Below are 18342 nucleotides of genomic sequence, written 5' to 3'. Positions count from 1 at the left end.
AACTGACCTTGCTTTTTCAACAAGTCAATGATATGGGACAGAATGAGGGGCAGGTGTAATTCTCCAGATCGTGGGGGATGTATGAGATATAATAGCAAAATATAAGAGAGGCCTTATGAATCCTAATTTGAACATGTCAATTTGAAAAGCAGAATTTTTTTTCCAGATCAATGGGATAAACTTGAAAATGGATAGGATATAAAGGAATTACTGTTGATTTTATTGGGTGTAATAATGATAGTGTGTTTATATAAACAAGTGTTTTTTTAAAAGAAATACTGGAGCATTTAGGTTGAAATAATATGTCCAGAATTTGCTTCAAACTGCTTCAACCAAATATTTTTAGAAGGAGGAGGGATAAAGTATTGCAAAGCACCGATTGTCGAAGTTGGATGGTTCTCAGTTTTTGTGTATGTTTGGAAATTTTTATGGTAAAGAGGGGGGCAAAGTGGAAAGCAATGGCAAATTACATAATCCTAAATAGAATTTGTGGATAACTGAACAATTATTTTCCATTTTCTATGCTTTGCCAGTCAGAAACTTTTCAGACTCTCCTATACAGATTTAACAGACATCTGTAAAACCACTTCAGCCCAACTTTTAGCTGGAAAGCATGAGGATGGGAGAGAAGCAGAGACCTACTGTATTTTGTGATACAACTGACCAGATAGCAAGCCAGATCTACAGCAACCACACTGATTCTATTTTACTGCTTAAAGTAATTTACTGTGTTCATATAAACATGATACTCTTAAAAGGTATTTGTGCGGGTGGTAACACACTTGGAGGGACATGAAAAGTAAGCACAAGCAAAAAGGAGGATGAAGAGGTAAATGTAGACACATACCATACTCCAGCTGTAGCCTCCCACCAGGTAAATGCTGTCATCGAGCACTGCACAGCCAGGACCACTGCGACCCTCTAAAATGGGTGTCTGGAGAATATTCCACTGGTCACCTTTAGGGTCATAGCATTCCACCAGCATTACATCGAGATGGGAGAAACCTAAGTGACATAGCAAAATGGAATCATCAAAGAATAAGCTCTTGGGATTCCAATTAAAGGCTAGAGCTTTTTTTTTTTTTTTTTAAATAAATGACCAGAGCCAAGAAATAGACAGCTATACCTTTGAAGATGTATATATAAATTTACAGGTGAAATCAGGAGTTGTCAGAAAGACCTAACAAGCAAACGAATAAAAAATCCTCCCAAACCCCAACTCTTGATGTTTTGGATTAATTTAAAGCAAAAATGCCTGGCTAGATGTCATTGGCAAAGGTTGACTTACCTTGGAGTATCAGCAAAGATTTATTTAAATCTTATTAAAAAGCTTTAGCAATAGGTGAACTGTGAAATTCCAGATGTTCAAGCTGGTTTTAGAAAAGGCAGAAGAACCAGAGATCAAATTGCAACATCCGCTGGATCATTAAAAAAGCAAGAGTTTCAGAAAAACATCTATTTCTGCTTTATTGACTATGCCAAAGCCTTTGACTGTGTGGATCACAATAAACTGTGGAAAATTCTGAAAGAGCTGGGAATACCAGACCACCTGACCTGTCTCTTGAAAAACCTATATGCAGATCAGGAAGCAACAGTTTGAACTGGACATGGAACAACAGACTGGTTTCAAATAGGAAAAGGAGTATGTCAAGGCTGCATATTGTCACTCGGCTTATTTAACTTATATGCAGAGTACATCATGAGAAACACTGGGCTGGAGGAAACACTGGCTGGAATCAAGATTGCCGGGAGAAATATCAGTAACCTCAGATATGCAGATGACACCACCCTTATGGCAGAAAGTGAAGAACTAAAGAGCCTCTTGATGAAGGTGAAAGAGGAGAGTGAAAAGTTGGCTTAAAGCTCAACATTCAGAAAACGAAGATCATGGCATCTGGTCCCATCATTTCATGGCAGATAGATGGGGAAACAGTGGCAACAGTGGCTGATTTTATTTTTCTGGGCTCCAAAATCAGTGCAGATGGTGATTGCAGCCATGAAATTAAAAGATGCTTACTCCTTGGAAGGAAAGTTATGACCAACTTAGACAGCATAGACAGAGACATTACTTTGTCAACAAAGGTCCATCTAGTCAAGGCTATGGTTTTTTTCAGTGGTCATGTATGGATGTGAGAGTTGGATTATAAAGAAAGCTGAGTGCTGAAGAATTGATGCTTTTGAACTGTGGTGTTGGAGAAGACTCTTGAGAGTCCCTTGGACTGCAAGGAGATCCAACCAGTCCATCCTAAAGGAAATCAGTCCTGAATATTCATTGGAAGGACTGATGCTGAAGCCAGTACTTTGGCCACCTGATGTGAAGAGTTGACTCATTTGAAAAGACCCTGATGCTGGGAAAGATTGGGGGCAGGAGGAGAAGGGGATGACAGAGGATTAGATGGTTGGATGGCATCACCGACTCAATGGACATGGGTTTGGGTGGACTCCAGGAGTTGGTGATGGACAGGGAGGCCGGGGGTGCTGCAGTTCATGGGGTCGCAAAGAATCAGACACAACTGAGCGACTGAACTGAACAATCTTTAAAATAGTAATAGTTAAAGCAAGCATTTTATAGACTGCTTATAATAATCTGGTTCTTTTCTAAGTGTTTTATATGAAGGAACTCATTTAATCCTCTCAACCACCCTATAGATATTTCTACATTATATTTAATTTTATAGATGAAAAACTGAGGAACAGATGGAATTTTAAAACTAAATAAGTCACATAGCCTGTAGCTAGGCTGAGATTTGAAACCAAATGAATAGGCTTCAAAAGTCACACTTTTACAGACTAAACTTTATTGCTTTTCTTAAGTGAATATTAAACTCTATCAAAATCTTTTACTTTTTTTGACAGTCTGATTATGTAAACACCTGTGATGATGTGCTTTAACTATTATGAACTTGAAAATACTTACTTAAAAATGACATTTATCCAGTGCTTATTACATTTAGGGGTAGATATGTATTGCTAAATAACAGAAAAAATGTGCATATCTAACCTGTGGTTTAAGAAGGGTATATGATTGGAAAATAAATGCATGAACAAAGATGAAGTTTCTTAGTCATGTCCAACTCTTTGTGACCCCATGGACTGTAGCCCACCAGGCTCCTCTGTCCATGGGATTTTCCAGGCAAGAGTGCTGGAGTGGGTTGCCATTCCCGTCTCCAGGGGATCTTTCCGATCCAGGAATCGAACTCAGGTCTCCCGCATTGCAGGCATCTTTACCATCTGAACCACCGAGGAATCCCATATATGGGTATATGATTGGAAAATAAATGCATAGAATGGCCTTATGCACCATGCCCAGATGGCCTGTATTTCATTTCATTCAGTTTCAAGAATCATGGAAGGTCAGAGCTGGAGGAGATTTTAGAGACCAACTTGACCGGCTTCTTCATTTATAGATGAGAAAACTGAAGCTCAAAGTGATTCCACAATGTTCTCAATATCACAGCTCTCTTTGCTTTCCTGTAAAATTTAGTGCTGCACACATGCCCACAAACTACAAAAAACTTGCTGCCATATACATAATAAGGAGGGAAAAGAGCCATATATGGTTCTAAAAATACTGTTACTTACTAAATAAGCAAATGGAAAGAAGTTGAGAATCATAGATGGTTTGATATTCAACTCTTCAAAGAAGTAATTCTAAATTTAGACATGAAATTCTGTTTTCTTTAAGAAAAATCACGTTCATTTCTTTGTGCAGCTCTAAATTTAAAAAGAAAGTTCTTTATGATGATTACAAAAACAATTTTCTGGAAAAAATCCATTACTATAATTTGGTGATAAGGGATAATTTATTTTACTGAATTCATTGTTACAACCAATTGTTTGTGCTTTTCAGTTATTAATGCTCTTGTTTTTTATTTTCTGTAGACATCATTATTCATTTCTTTAATGTGTGTGGTAACTTCAAAATAATCCTATCTGCAGGAGAGCCAAAATAAGTGCTTTCCCAAGGGTACTGCTAATTTGCAAAGAGTAGATTTTATTTGGTCAACATGTTTTATACTTGGTTAACTATGATTATCTAACGAGAAACCCCCTTAGCAAGAAACATGAGATGCAAATGTTATTGTGATTTAAAAAAAGAGGACCTTTCAAATGATTTCCTCCAATTGCATATAAGCGATCATTCATTACAGCCAAAGTGTGGATAGCGCGTTTTGTGTTCATATCTTGTTTTCGAGCCCAGACATCCATGACGGGGTCATAGCAATATAGCCACGGGACATACTCTCCATTGTGTACACCGCCTGTGAATTAAACATAGACACACAAGTGAAGAAAGTGCCTTGGAACTGAACTTTGTAGCAGAAAGTGGAGGAATGACTTGCCTGAAATGTATATTTTCCCATTGTGCACTGCTCCTGCATGAGCTGCCAGAGGCTGTGGCAAAGAAGACACATAACGCCATTCATTTGTTTCCAGGTTATAGCACTCCACACTGGACAAATAACCAGTTTCATTCCGTCCACCAATCACATATAAATGTTTGTCCAACCGGCATGCATAGAAACTGGCTCTTCTACAATGAAACAAAACAAAACAAAACAAAACCCTCTGTAAATACAAAGTAGCCCCATCAGTCAGGGAAAGTGGGGGCATCCTGCTTCAGAAAAGGGTGCTGTGTGAGCTTAGTCACTCAGTCGTGTCTGACTCTTTGTGACCCTTTGGACTGTAGCCCACCAGGCTCCTCTGTCCATGGAATTCTCCAGGCAAGAATACTGGAATGGGTTGCCATGACCATCTCCAGGGGGTCTTTCTGACTCAGGGATAGAACCCTCATCTCCTGTGTCTTCTGCATTGCAGGCAGATTCGTTATCTGCAGAACCATCAGGGAAGCCCCAGAAAGGGTACAGAGCTTTGGACATTACACATAAGACTCCTTGCTAAATCAGAGACCTTGAATAGTAATTATCTGTAATGCCCATCCTGGTTAACATTATTGACACTAAAATCACAGTAGAGGAGAAATTTACAACTCTTTGTTTCAGCTCTTTTTATCTTGCTTTTATACACTATTCAAGTGTTCACTAATGTTTGGGATATTTGGTACCTTGTAAAGATATCACAGCTCAGTAAGACAAAGTGAAAAATGAGGTAGATAATGTAACAATAATAAATTATCTTGACATTCACTTTCTTTATGGTCCTTCAAGGGTCATTGTTCCCAATTTATAAGAGAACTACATCATCAAAATTTTTCTTCAATTATCTTTTTTTTTTTCTTTTTTTCCCCCAGTATGACTGCAAGTAGAGAAACTTTTCGGACTGAATATAGTGTTGAAATTTTGCTCTTAGGAATTTCATCTGTGTAGCTTTTGATGTTTTTACAAAGCCATAGGATATTTTTAAATCTCTTTTCAAGAAAGACTATTAAATTATCCCACCTTCCCTCAAAGGCAAAAGACATGCAAGTTGTATGGAAAGGATTGGAGACAGGAAGGCTTTTCTGAGGGAGAATACAATCTAGGAGTGAGAGATTGAGGACCTGAAATAGAGTTCTGGTAGAAGACATGGAAAGTGGGGATGCAAGATATGGTAAAGGAAGATGTAAAGCTTAACAACTAATAAACAACTAATAAACAACTAGTAAACAACTAATAAACAACTAGTAAAGCTGAGGGAGAAAAGAAGTTGGAGGAAGACTCAAAAAGTTAGAGTTAGGATGACAAGGTTGCAATCTGAAGCAAGACTTTAATCTTTAGCTTCTTTTTCTCTCATTGATGCTACTGGGATAATATACTTCACAAGGATAACATGTGGGTCAATACTGGAAAAGAATAGTTGTGAAGTGCCAAGCCCTTCAGAGGCTTTCCAGGTGGCTCAGTGGTAAAGAATCTGCCTACCAATGCAGGAAACTCAGGAGACTCAGGTTTGATCTCTGGGTCGGGAAGATCTTCTGGGGAAGGAAATGGCATCCTGCTCCAGTATTCTTGCCTGGGAAATCTCATGAACAGAGAAGCCTGCAAGGTTATGCATGGGGTCACAAGGAGTTGGATACAACTGAGCATGTATGCACAAGCCCCTCAGAGAACATAACTTAAGTTTGATGAATTGTTGTTATAAAAATTTATAAAAATTATTCATAAAATTTTATAAAAATTGATGCCAAGACTCTTGGGCAAAGTCAATAGCAAAATAAAGAATCCTAGAGGTTTTGAATCAGGAAAACTTATATTGTTTGAAGATTTTCCAAGCTGTGCCTATAAAGTATCAAGACCTCTGGGAAGCAGTAGATAGCATCTTGAACAGTTAGGACTCTGGAATCAGATTGCCTGACCATATGACATATTGTAAAGTGCATGTCATAGTGTCAACATTTTGTTCACTCTCATGAACTGTCAGTTGACATTGTCTGGATAAAAATTTTAAAAAAATCAGCCATTGTGATGTTTGCATATAAACTTCTAATAGCATTTTCAGTGATGACTAAATTCTTTAATTTTTAAACACAATTTAGTACCATATACATGCATACTTAGTCGTGAGGTCATGTCAACTCTTTGTCACCCTATGAACTGTAGTCTGCCAGGCTATAGTTCATGGATTTTTCTGGCAAGAATACTGGAGTGGGTTGCCATTGCCTCCTCCAGGGGATCTTCCTGACCCAGGGATCAAATTCGCATCTCCTGTGTCTCCTTCGTTGCAGGAGGATTCTTTACTGCTGAGCCACCGGGGAAACCCATAGACATATGGCATATGCTATAGATGGTGATGTATTCAGTTTTTTTCCAGTTTTATTGAGGTGTAATTGACAAAACTATAATAAATATAAAGGGTACAGTGTGATGATTTGGTACATGCATACATTGTAAAATGGCTTTCACAATCAAATTAATTAACACTTCTTCAGCTTACATACTAACCTCTATTTTTGTTTGGTGAGAACACTTAAGATCTACTCTCTTACCAAATTTCAAGTAAACAATAAGTATTATTAACTATAGTTACCATGCTGTAATTTTATCCTCAAAACTTACTCATCTTGCAATAGAAAGTTTGCATCCTTTCATCAATTTCTCCCTATTTCCCTCACCCCTATCCCCTGGCAGCCACCATTTTAACCTCCATTTCTTTACCTCTGACTTTTAAAATACAAGTCTACATATAAGTGATATACAGTATGTCTTTCTCAGTCTGGCTTATTTCACTTAGTGTAATCACTTTCAGTCTCATCCATGTTTGTCATGTAAATGGCAGAATTTCCTTCTTTTCTGTGGCAGAATAATATTCCAGTATATATATATGTGTGTGTGTGTAAGCTTCCCAGGTAGCACAGTGGTAAAGAATCTGCCTGCCAGTGCAGGAGATGCAAGAGACATGGGTTTGATCCCTAGGTTGGGAAGATCCCCTGAAGGAGGAAATGGCAACCCACTTCGGTATTCTTGCCAGGAAAATTCCATGGACAGAGGAGCTTGGAGGGCTACAGTCCATGGGATCACAAAGAGTTGGACACGAGCACATACTTGCATATTTATATATACACCACATTTTATTTATTTATCTGTCAACAGACACTTAGTTTGTTTCCACATCTTGGCATTTGTGAGTAACGCTGCCATGAACACGGGAGTGCAGGTGTCTCTTTAAGATCTTGATTTTGGTTCCCTTGGATACACTGTATATGCAAAAATGGGATTGCTGGAATATAAAGTTCAGTTTTTCTGGATAGTTCTGGACTTGTTAGCATCATTGTTTATTTGAGAGTAGTATTTTGGCTATTTTTTTTCCTATATTTTCTTGATGGTTTTGACAGAAATGTGTGCTGTAGAAAACTCAGAAAGATGATGAAGAGAGCAATAATGGAAAAAGAGAGAATGTTATGAAGGAGAACGAAGAACAGGTGAGATAGATTTCACTAAATAAAGTTTGCTGCTAACCTGGGGCCATGTTTTCTGAGGGGTACGTGAAGCTCTGAAATTGTAAAAAAGTCTTTTAAATAAAATTATATATATATATATATACATATATATATAGTGAATATGCACACACACACACACACACACATAATGCTTTTGTTTAGTTGTAAGTTATGTCTGACTCTTTGTGACCCCATGGACTGTAGTCCACCAGTCTCCTCTGTCCATGGTATTTCGCAGGCAACCATACTGGAGTGGGTTGCCATTTCCCTCTCCAATATATTATAAATATGTGTACATATATGTTGTGAAAGTGCATTTTTTTTGGAGGCATATGTTTGGAGAAAAAGATTTTGAGGGGAATTTTTAATCAGATTATTAAGGGAATTTAAAACCTAAAAATTTGAAATTTCTTGGTATAAGAACATAAAAACTCATCTAAACATAAAATTAGGTTTAAAAACAATAGCAAAATTAAGTGCACATACGTAGACCCCTAGTTCCTTCCCTTTCTCTAGCCAGATTTCAATTGCTCCCTTATTGAATATGATGGGTCAAGGTTGCTTTACTAGTGCTTTTACCTTCTCAAGTTAAAATATTTCGTTGAAAAGACTGACATGTCTATGAAAATTTGTACTAAAGTAACAGATATTTTTTTGCATCATGGACACAGGGTAGGTCAATATCCCTCTTCTGTATGACTCTATTACAAGTTTTGGAACCTCTGAAACAATTAAGTTACTAATTTTACTAATAAATCATCTTTAGTGGGCCAATTCCATAATTTGGACCGTGTTAGTTGCAATATACTATATTCTAAGTTCTTCTTTGTATTATATGTACTATATTCTGGTCTAGAAGAGAAAAAATGCTAGTCATAACAAGCATGAAACTCTCTATTAAATTAAGTTTAGGTAGTGGAGAATCAGAGAAAGATCTTCTGGCAGTGTCTGGCAGTGTGAACTCCTTTTATCTTGTCTACAGTTTAATTTTCTCCCTCTTTCTGATCCTGCTCCTTCCTTCCTCTCTTCACCCGAGGGAGCTGTCAGAGCTGTCTTTCTAACCCCAACATTCCTAATGTGATGTTCCATGTGTACTCCTAGCTTTATCCACACAGTGTCACTGTTAGGTTCTGAATGGGGAAAAAAAAACCAGTAGGTTTCACCTGCTGATGAAAAGTGCATTTTTATGTAGAAATTTTAATAGCTAAGGTTCTGAGTCTCTGACTTATTCCCTTGCATGCCCAAAGTGAGAATTCATGAAATGCATTATGGAAGCACTGGGTAGTTAATGGTCTATCAGCAACTGTGAACATTTGCTTGAGGCTGAAATTTTACCACACCAGGTTTCTCCTGGGAATGCTTCCTGCCCCTCCTCCCCACATGAAGAGCACACCTGATTAGGCTACTTTATTTGGGGGCAAAAGGAAGCTTATTGAAGATTTTTTAATGGAATGACACTATTTGTATTTCAAGTTGTTTTTCTCTCCCTCCCCCACCCCTCCACCTCCTGTCCCAATGCTAGAGATGATATACAGTGAATTGAGATAAGTTTAAATGACTATTGATGCCCTCTACAAATATACTTTGAACCTGCGTATAGTACAGATTTTTATAAGCCCTTTCTTGAAGCTTAAGGTGGTCAGTTCATATTCTCAAGAGTCATACTGAGAGGGTTTCCCTGATGGCTCACTGGGTAAAGAATCCATTTGCAGTACAGGAGACAGGAGATGTGGGTTTGATCCCTCAGTCGGGAAGATCTCCTGGAGTAGGCAGTGGCAACCCACTCCAGTATTTTTTGTCTGGAGAATCCCGTGGACAGAGGAGCCTGGCGAGCTTTAGTCCATGGGGTCACAGAGTCCAACATGACTGAGCCACTAACACTTTCTTTCCCTATCTCTGTTTCAACTTTTGACTTTTACCATCAGGTTAAAAATAACAGATTTTGTCAAGCAGAATATTGTTTCTCATTGCTTCTTGTAAGGCTGCTAGAAACAAAGTATTTAAATTTGGAAACTTCTTTGATGTACATGCTTCTTGCTTTTCACTTACTCTGAAACAAGCTTTCTTATTGGTGATTCCCAAGTGGTTTTCCTCCCTCCCTCCCTCCCTCTATTCTTCCTTCCCTCCCTGCCCTCTCTTTTTCCTTTTTCTTTTTTGTTTCCTAGAGCTGCTGCTGCTGCTGCTGCTGCTGCTGCTAAGTTGCTTCAGTCTTGTCCGACTCTGTGCAACCCCATAGATGGCAGCCCACCAGGGTCCCCCGTCTCTGGGATTCTCCAGGTAATATTTCCATAAGAATAACACCTAAAATGTCTACTTTTTTTTGGGAAAACATAATGGAAATCACCAAAGCGTTTTTACTGATCCAATCGTTCATTTTTGCCCTCTTCCTACTGAAGAATCAAATCCTAAGTCGGAGATCAAAACAACTCGAGCTTTACATTTATCTTTGTACTTTTTTCTAACCCCTTCTGTCAGCAGCCTCATAGGTAGCAGACATACAATTCATGAGTTGACCTATGGCTGAGTAAGCCTGGAGGTCATGTGCCCATTTCCCTGATGAACTGGGAGGGTGTGCTGCCCTTTCATTATACTCTTTTGGAAGCTCTGATTAGGCAAGATGTCTGAGGAATTCGCCCAGCCAGCTCTGTTAAGAGTGGGTGACCCTAGAGGTGACTTTCAATGTGTTTCCATTATTCTTAATCAGTTTGGTTACTTCTCAGCGTAGTAACAACTTCTCAGCAGTTTGGCAGCAGCTGAGGGTATGAGGGGGATTCCCAGGTGGCTCAGCAGTAAAGAACCCTCCTGCATCGTAGGAGATACAGGAGACACAGGTTCAACCCCTGGGTCGGGAAGATATCCTGGAGGAGAGCTTAGCAGCACACTTAAGTATTCTTGCTGGGAAAATATCATGGACAGAGGAGCCTGGCGGGCTACAATCCATGGGGCCGAAAGGAGCCGGACATGACTGAAAGGCCTGAGGACCCAAACACAAGGGAAGGAGGGAGGTGGGGAACTTCCGGTGATTCATGGTCTATACAATGCAGAGCTAACTCAATTAACTATCTCAAGATATCTCTTTTCTAATCTGAAGAGTATCTCATAATTTTCAATTTTTTTCCTTCTTTGTTTAATCACCAATTAAACCACACTGGTAGCTAACTGTACTTGCTCGGGTGAATGGAAGCTTGGCAATGACAGAAGAATTTCATTTTAAGTTATGGATTGCTGCCCAGGTCAACCAACCCATAGGAGATATGGAGCTAGAAGATTGACTGGGCATTTGTGAGATCTGCCTTTTCCCATTCAGCTCTGGAAGGAGCTCTTTATTTGGTCTATCGAGTTGATTGTTCGAAATCTAAAAAAAAACTTCTTTTACTAGGGACCTGACATGATATACCATAATGACTTGGAAAGAAACGTTAAACAGTCCATCCTGTCAACGGTGGCTGCCGGGCGCCGACAGACCATGGCAGGTCTTTTTATCAGGTCAATGAGCTGCTAAAAATTGTCTAAGTAGGACCCTGCCCTGATAGGCTATAGTGCCTCCGAGGAAGTCATTATAGAATATCAAGTAAACAATGCACATTTAAAAAAATTACTAATTAGGTTTTGCAGCAATACTTCTCATCCTTAGGGGCTCTACAGTGAGATAATTGACCGCGACGTGAGTTATGCCTCCCAAACCCAAGGCATGAAGGTTAATTATTGTGGTGAACAGCCCGCAGCAAAGGAGACCATGGTGATGAGATGCTGACATCTCAAACATGTTTTGATGTATATTTAATTTTTTTAAAATAAAACTTTTGGAATAGTTTGGATCAAAGGTTAAAGTGATGCAGCTAATAATAATACCAACCAGAAAATAACCCCCAAAGGAGAGAAATTAGGTATGTTGGAGAAAGAAGCTTTCTCCAGGAAAGAAGCTCTTCTCTCAGGAAGCTTTTATATATACATGTATACACAACAGGAGGATTGAGAAATTTGTCAAGATATTAACTGAGCCAGAATAATCCCTTGAGGTACCTTTGAATTAGGCATTCCTCTCTGTGGTCCTTAGAAAATGACTAAAATGACTAAATGACGAAAATGACGAAAATGTCATTTTCAGTGTATAACTTTTAGTCCCTTGAAAGAGTTTCAATATCCTTATATGGAATGGGACATTAGATACTAAGTTTATAGCAGAGCTTCTTACTCTCTTTTGGCAGTAATGTACTTTTTTGAGTGAATGGTATGATCTGAAATTTTTTTCACTTGGAATTCATGATTAAGGATTTAACTTGATCTCAGTGTAATCTGTGGTGCTGGAGAAGACTCCTGAGAGTCCCTTGGACTGCAAGGAGATCAAGCCAGCCCATCCTAAAGGAAATCAGTCCTGAATATTCATTGGAAGCACTGATGCCGAAGCTGAAACTCCAATACTTTGGCCACCTGATGCAAACAGCTGACTCACTGAAAAAGACTCTGATTCTGGGAAAGACTGAAGGCAAAAGGAGAAGCAGGTGGCAGGGGATGAGATGGTTAGATAGCGTCATTGACTCAATGGGCATGAATTTGAGAAAATTCAGAGAGTGGAGATAGTGAAAGACAGAAGAACCGGGTGTGCTCCAGCCCATGGGGTTACAAAGAGCTGAACATGACTTAGTGACAGAACAACAGTGTAATCTGATTGAATGTTTAAAAAAGGAGATGTTTAAGGCTATGAAGGAATAAGAACAAAAATTATTTCTTAGTTCAACTGAGAAGAGAAAATAGGTTGCAGCTTATTGTTACTATTGTATCAGAAAATTTGCTCATGAGGATGTTGAGATATTATTTGAAAAGAACCAAGTGTTCAAGATTTAGTATGTGAATTTGCATGTATATATTAAGACATGGCTTCCTGCCTAATAGTCAGGAGAACTGAATGTGTACAAACACGGTTGCCTTATTGTCCTTTGATGTTAGAAAACTTTGGTGAGATAAACACTGCATACATTAAAAAATGAGAGGACACCTTGCAAAACTGACTTTTCATTAGATAGCAAATCACCTATTTTTAAATGTCTGATGGGGAGATGCTTGAGGAAGTAAACATAAGGAATTTGAGGTAGTGAGACTTGGAAACTTTAATACTGAAATATCTGCATCAAAATACATACATTGTGAGAATGGTGTTCTATATTTCAGTGATAAGATTTGAATAAATTACAACTGAGAAGAGTGGAATAGCCATGAAATTGTAGCTCTGCTTGTCAAAAAAACTAGTGCAACATGGAAAAGGAAGACAAGCCATGGATGGGCATTATGCTAAGTGGAATAAGTCAGACAAAGATAAATACCATATGATATCACGTATGTGTGGAATCCAAAAAATGCAACAGACTAGTGGATATAAAACAAAAGCAGGAGACTCACAGATACAGAGAACAAACCAGGGGTTACCAATTGGCAGAGGGAAGTGGGGACGGGCAAGATAGGGTAGAGTATTAAGAAGTACAAATTAAGTGTAAAATAAGTTACAAAGATCTATTACACAACACAGGGAACACAGCCAATATTTTAGAACTACAAATGGAGTGTAACCTTTAAACATTGTGACTTTTTATATTGTACACTTATATAATATTACACAGCAACTATACTTCAATAAAAAAGTAAACTTTAATGTGAAAAAAAAAAACAACAAAGAAGACAAGTTATATAAATTCTTCCTACATTGGAACAAATACTTGACCTATTATTTTTCTCCATCGAGTTAATGAAGCAGTTAATCAGAGTTGGCCAGACCAGGTTTTGCATTTTGCCTCCAGTTTAATTCATTGGCTTTGTTTAGCATACCTTATTATGGAAAATCATTCAGTATCCTTCCTTCAGGTAAAGCAGCCACGAATGTTTCAGACGCGAGAGATAAACACTTACCGTTCTTGCATGGGCGGAAGTTGTATCCAGCTATTAAATCGGGGGTCATATCGGCTGACAAAATTTGTACTGTGTTTTCCTGTAAAGATATATTTGAGACACTTAAAACTTAGATTCCTTTGTTGTTTTGCACATTGAATAGGGTTTTATAAGATGCCCCTGTTCTCTGGTTTAACAAACAGATGACAGTAGAGGGACTATCTACCATGGTATGAGAATGAGGAGTCAGAACAAAAACCTATGTGCCACTTTAAATATTTTTCTCCTTTTTTCTTCTTTTCTCCTCTACTTTTTTTGGAGGGGATGAGTTAGAATAAAAATAGTGAAGTGAAAGTAATAATAAACATAAGTCAACCATAATAATAAAAGCAGATATGTTTATCAAACTAGTTTTATCCCAAAGTTAGGGTAAAATTTCTGTGTTTCTGTATTTGCATTTTAAAAACATGAAGTTATTATCTAATCATAATCAGTTCCAGAGACTACCTTGAATGATATCTCTGGTTAAAGTCTTTTTGATTTTTTTTAAGTGATTCAAGAATTCTAGCAGTGGTAGAGGCCACTCTGTCTCCATGGAAATGATAGCACTCACTACAATAAGAGTTCGCATACGAAATCAGTTGTAGCCAATGTCTGCCAAGTAAGTTCTGCTTTTGCATTTGGGGAGCACGCAGTTGCTGTAGCAGGTACGTTTGCTGAAATGTGAAAACCTGAGTCCTCAGAGCTGGTTATTTAATAACCAGGTTATTTCCTCTGTTGAGGCTAAGAAGCACAGTAATGTCTCCAATGTGTCAAAGTGAACCTTATTGTACATACAAACTGACACCAAAGCAAGAAATACAAGCAAAGAGTGTGTTACATTTCCTTTGTACCATTTGAGATGATAATAATCTAAAATACCTGAGGTCTTAACTCTAAAAGTCTGTTTTTTGTTAATATATGTGGAACTAACCATTGAAATATAGCTACTAAAATTCACTGCAGGAATAAACAGATAGGAGTGTGTATGTGTGTGTGTGTGTACATGCACTCACACAGGCATGAATACACCACACAATTATTAATTGCACAAATACACACTGAGCACCCACTATGCGTCTTATGTATTCTAGGTCGTGGGACTATATTGGTAAACAAAAAAGACAAAGTTCCAGTCCTTACAAGGAAATAAATACAAACTTGTAAACTTGTAAATTCATCAAGTGAAGATGAATGTTATAAAGAAAAATGAAGCAGGAGTTGATCAAGGGAAACTCAGTTTCAGTACTATGGCCACCTGTTCACAGATACACTCTGAAAGTCATGCAAATATCTGCAGAATTAGAGTCTCAGACAGTAGGGAAAGTGAGCACAACCTCTCCCTGGGCTGGCCATGGGTTCAAAACCAGCTAGACTGCTGGGGCTACTTGCACAGAAGTCAGAAGTATATGAAGGTCTGGACATAGTGTGCCTTGTGGCCTGATGCTGATTTTTGTCTTTTCTTCTAAGAACATTAGGAAGTCACTGGAAGGTTTTGAGCTAATGAGGAACATGGCCTCACTTCTCTCTTGCTGTGACCATTCTGGCTGCTGTGTAACACACAGACTGTAGAAGGGCTGCTCTGGAAGTCGGGGACCTGTCAGGAGGCCATCACAACTGTCAAGGCAAGAGCTGGCTTGAATGAAGGTGGATGCAAGATATGGCCATGCTTGGGATCTACTATTTGGGCACAGCCAATAAAATTTTCTGATAGACTGAACACTGGTGTAAGAAAAGGTGATAATTAAAGATGACCGCCAGAATTTTAGCCATAGTAACTGGTCAGGGGGGCTTCTCTGGTGGCTCAGTGGTAAAGAATCTGCCTGCCAACGTAGGAGACGTAGGTTTCATGACTGATCTGGGACTATCCCCTGGGGAAGGAAATGGCAACCAACTCCAGCATTCTTGCCTGGGAAATCCCATGGACAGAAGAGCCTGGCGGGCTGTAGCCCATGGGTCTGCAAAAGAGTGGGACGTGACTTAGCAACTAAAACAACAACAATAACAACAACAACTGGTTGGAAGGTCATGCAGTTTGCTGAGGTGGGGAAGACCAGGCAGGAATAGTTGAGGGTTAGGGAGAGAAGCCATGAAGTTTGTTTTGGACTTAATCTGCAGAATCCTACAGGATCTCAAAGTGAAAGTGGCTCATAGGCCACTGGCTAACTGAGACTGAGTTATTGTTTAAAATCGTAGAACAGGATGAAAATCTTTAGTGAGAGGGTACGGAAATGGAAGATAAAGAGTCCTGGAAATGAGCTCTGGGGGAGAAGAAGGAAAATCTGCAAAGGAAAGGAACTGTCAGAAGTAGGAAGGAAAGAGCGGTGGGAGTTTGGAAGCCATGTCAGACAGAGGAGTGAGGAATGGGGAAGTGACCACAGGATCTGGAAACATGGCAGTCACCAGGACAAGCCTTGTTTACGCAGCGGACAGGAGGGGATGAAAGCCTAAGTGGGGACTCCTCAGGGGAGACTAAGATATAAGAAAGCAGAGGCAAGAGGATAGGCAAAGCTTTTAGGGCTTTCGGCATAAAAAGTTGAAGAGTATAGCTGGAATGCAGCATCAAGAGAAATTTTTATTTGGTTGTTGGTTATGGTTTGAAATTCAGAAGTATTCCAAAGTCCTTGAGGAGGCAAAAGTGAATGAGGAGTAGACTTCAGGTTGGAGCAGAAATGATAATAGGAGGGATTGCTGCTGTGCTGTGCTAAGTCGTGTCCGACTCTTTGCAACTTCATGGACACCAGGCTCCTCTGTCCATGGTGTTATCCAAGCAAGAATACTGGAGTGGGTTGCCATTTCTTTCTCCAGGGAATCTTCCCAACCCAGGGATCCAACCGAGGTCTCCCACGTTGCAGGCTGATTCTTTACTGTCTGAGCCACCAGGGAAACCCAATAAGAGGGATATATTTATCTAAAATATATGGGTAGTGGGACTTCTCTGGTGGTCCCATGGTTAAGATTCATCTTCCAATGCAGGGGGTGGTGGGTCGATCCCTGATCGGGGAGTTGGGACCCCGCATGACTCGAGGTCAAAGAACCAAAACATAAAATAGAAGCAATAATGTAACAAATCCAGTAAAGACGTAAGACAGTTCACATCCAAAAATCTTAAAAAAAAAAATCTGGGTAGCAATGGATTTGGTAGTAGCAAGATGAAGATTTTACTGTTTGAGTGCTTCTATTCTCATTGGACTACGAAGCAAGGCTATCAGCTGAGAGTGAGGAGGGAGGTTTTGGAGAAAGAAGTATCTGAGGGAAGAGAAGGCGTGAAACAATTAACCCAGAAGGTGGAAGAGCATATTGACCAGGGAAATTTAGCAGTGTTGGCTAGTAGCCAGCATGGCCATATGATTTTCTATGTCTCCATTTAGTTGCTCAAGGGGAGAAGAGAGATGGAAAGAGTTGGGCTGAACCAGGACCAGGGCTTTACCAGGCAAGAATAATAGGAGAGATGGACACAAGGGCTGCAGGTTTGTGCACTAATGTGACTATTAGGATGGGCAATGGACTATAAGCTCAGTGAGGAGGGAAGTATGGGCACGAGGAGCTTCCCCGGTGGCTCAGATGGTAAAGAATCTGCCTGCCATGCAGGAGACCTGGGTTTGATCCCCAGGTCGGGAAGATCCCTTGGAGAAGGGAATGGCTACCCATTCCAGTATTCTTGCCTGGAGAATTCCATGGGCAGAGGAGCCTGGCGGGCTACAGTCCATGGGGTCACAAAGAGCTGGACATGACTGAAGTGACTTAGCATGCATGGACATGAAAGGATGATGGACAATGAAAAAGTGAAGGAGGTGGCATTTCCATGATAATACTGGGGAGCTGCTACATACAAGGGCAGTAGGAAGTAAAATCTGAAGACAGCCTTTATTTTTTTATTTTTTTTTTCTTTTTAGTTTTTTATTTTTTACATTTTAAAATCTTTAATTCTTACATGCATTCCCAAACATGAACCCCCCTCCCACCTCCCTCCCCATAACATCTTTCTGGGTCATCCCCATGCACCAGCCCCAAGCATGCTGCATCCTGCGTCAGACATAGACTGGCGATTCAATTCACATGATAGTATACATGTTAGAATGCCATTCTCCCAAATCATCCCACCCTCTCCCTCTCCCTCTGAGTCCAAAAGTCTGTTATACACATCTGTGTCTCTTTCCCTGTCTTGCATACAGGGTGAAGACAGCCTTTAAAGTGGTGAGTTTAAAGCATGCGAGAGTGAATAAAGAAACAGAAAAGCTACCTGCCTCCAATAATATGAAGCATAAGGGCAAAGGACACAGAACACAGTCCCCATTGGAGAAAGTGGCTGGGCTAACAGTCCTCTCAGAGAACAGTCAGACTTTGATTAGAAAAGAAGCTGAAGGGACATTTAGGGGAGAGTTTAGGGGAAAGTTTAAGGATTATAGGGGCTTCCCTGGTGGTGCAGAGGTTAAAGCGTCTGCCTGCAATGTGGGAGACCTGGGTTCGATCCCTGGGTCGGGAAGATCCCCTGGAAAAGGAAATGGCAACCCACTCCACTATTCTTGCCTGGAGAATCCCATGGATGG

General features: G+C 39.6%; 1 protein-coding gene across 1 annotated transcript in view; it reads right to left on the bottom strand.

The window, feature by feature from the left end:
* The window catches only part of KLHL14 (kelch like family member 14), a 112809-nt gene that overhangs the window by 3165 nt on the left and 91302 nt on the right, over positions 1–18342 (bottom strand). The window contains exons 4-7 of the mRNA XM_027960688.3: positions 13775–13853; positions 4344–4534; positions 4104–4262; positions 848–1005 (exon numbers count right to left, since the gene is read on the bottom strand). Coding sequence (XP_027816489.1) covers positions 848–1005; positions 4104–4262; positions 4344–4534; positions 13775–13853 — 587 coding nt within the window. The remainder of the gene's footprint in view (positions 1–847; positions 1006–4103; positions 4263–4343; positions 4535–13774; positions 13854–18342) is intronic.

This window comes from Ovis aries, chromosome 23, assembly GCF_016772045.2.
Source record: "Ovis aries strain OAR_USU_Benz2616 breed Rambouillet chromosome 23, ARS-UI_Ramb_v3.0, whole genome shotgun sequence".
Classification (NCBI taxonomy): domain Eukaryota; kingdom Metazoa; phylum Chordata; class Mammalia; order Artiodactyla; family Bovidae; genus Ovis; species Ovis aries.
The sequence above is the reverse complement of the archived record's forward strand: the minus strand, read 5'-3'. Positions and strand labels throughout refer to the sequence as shown.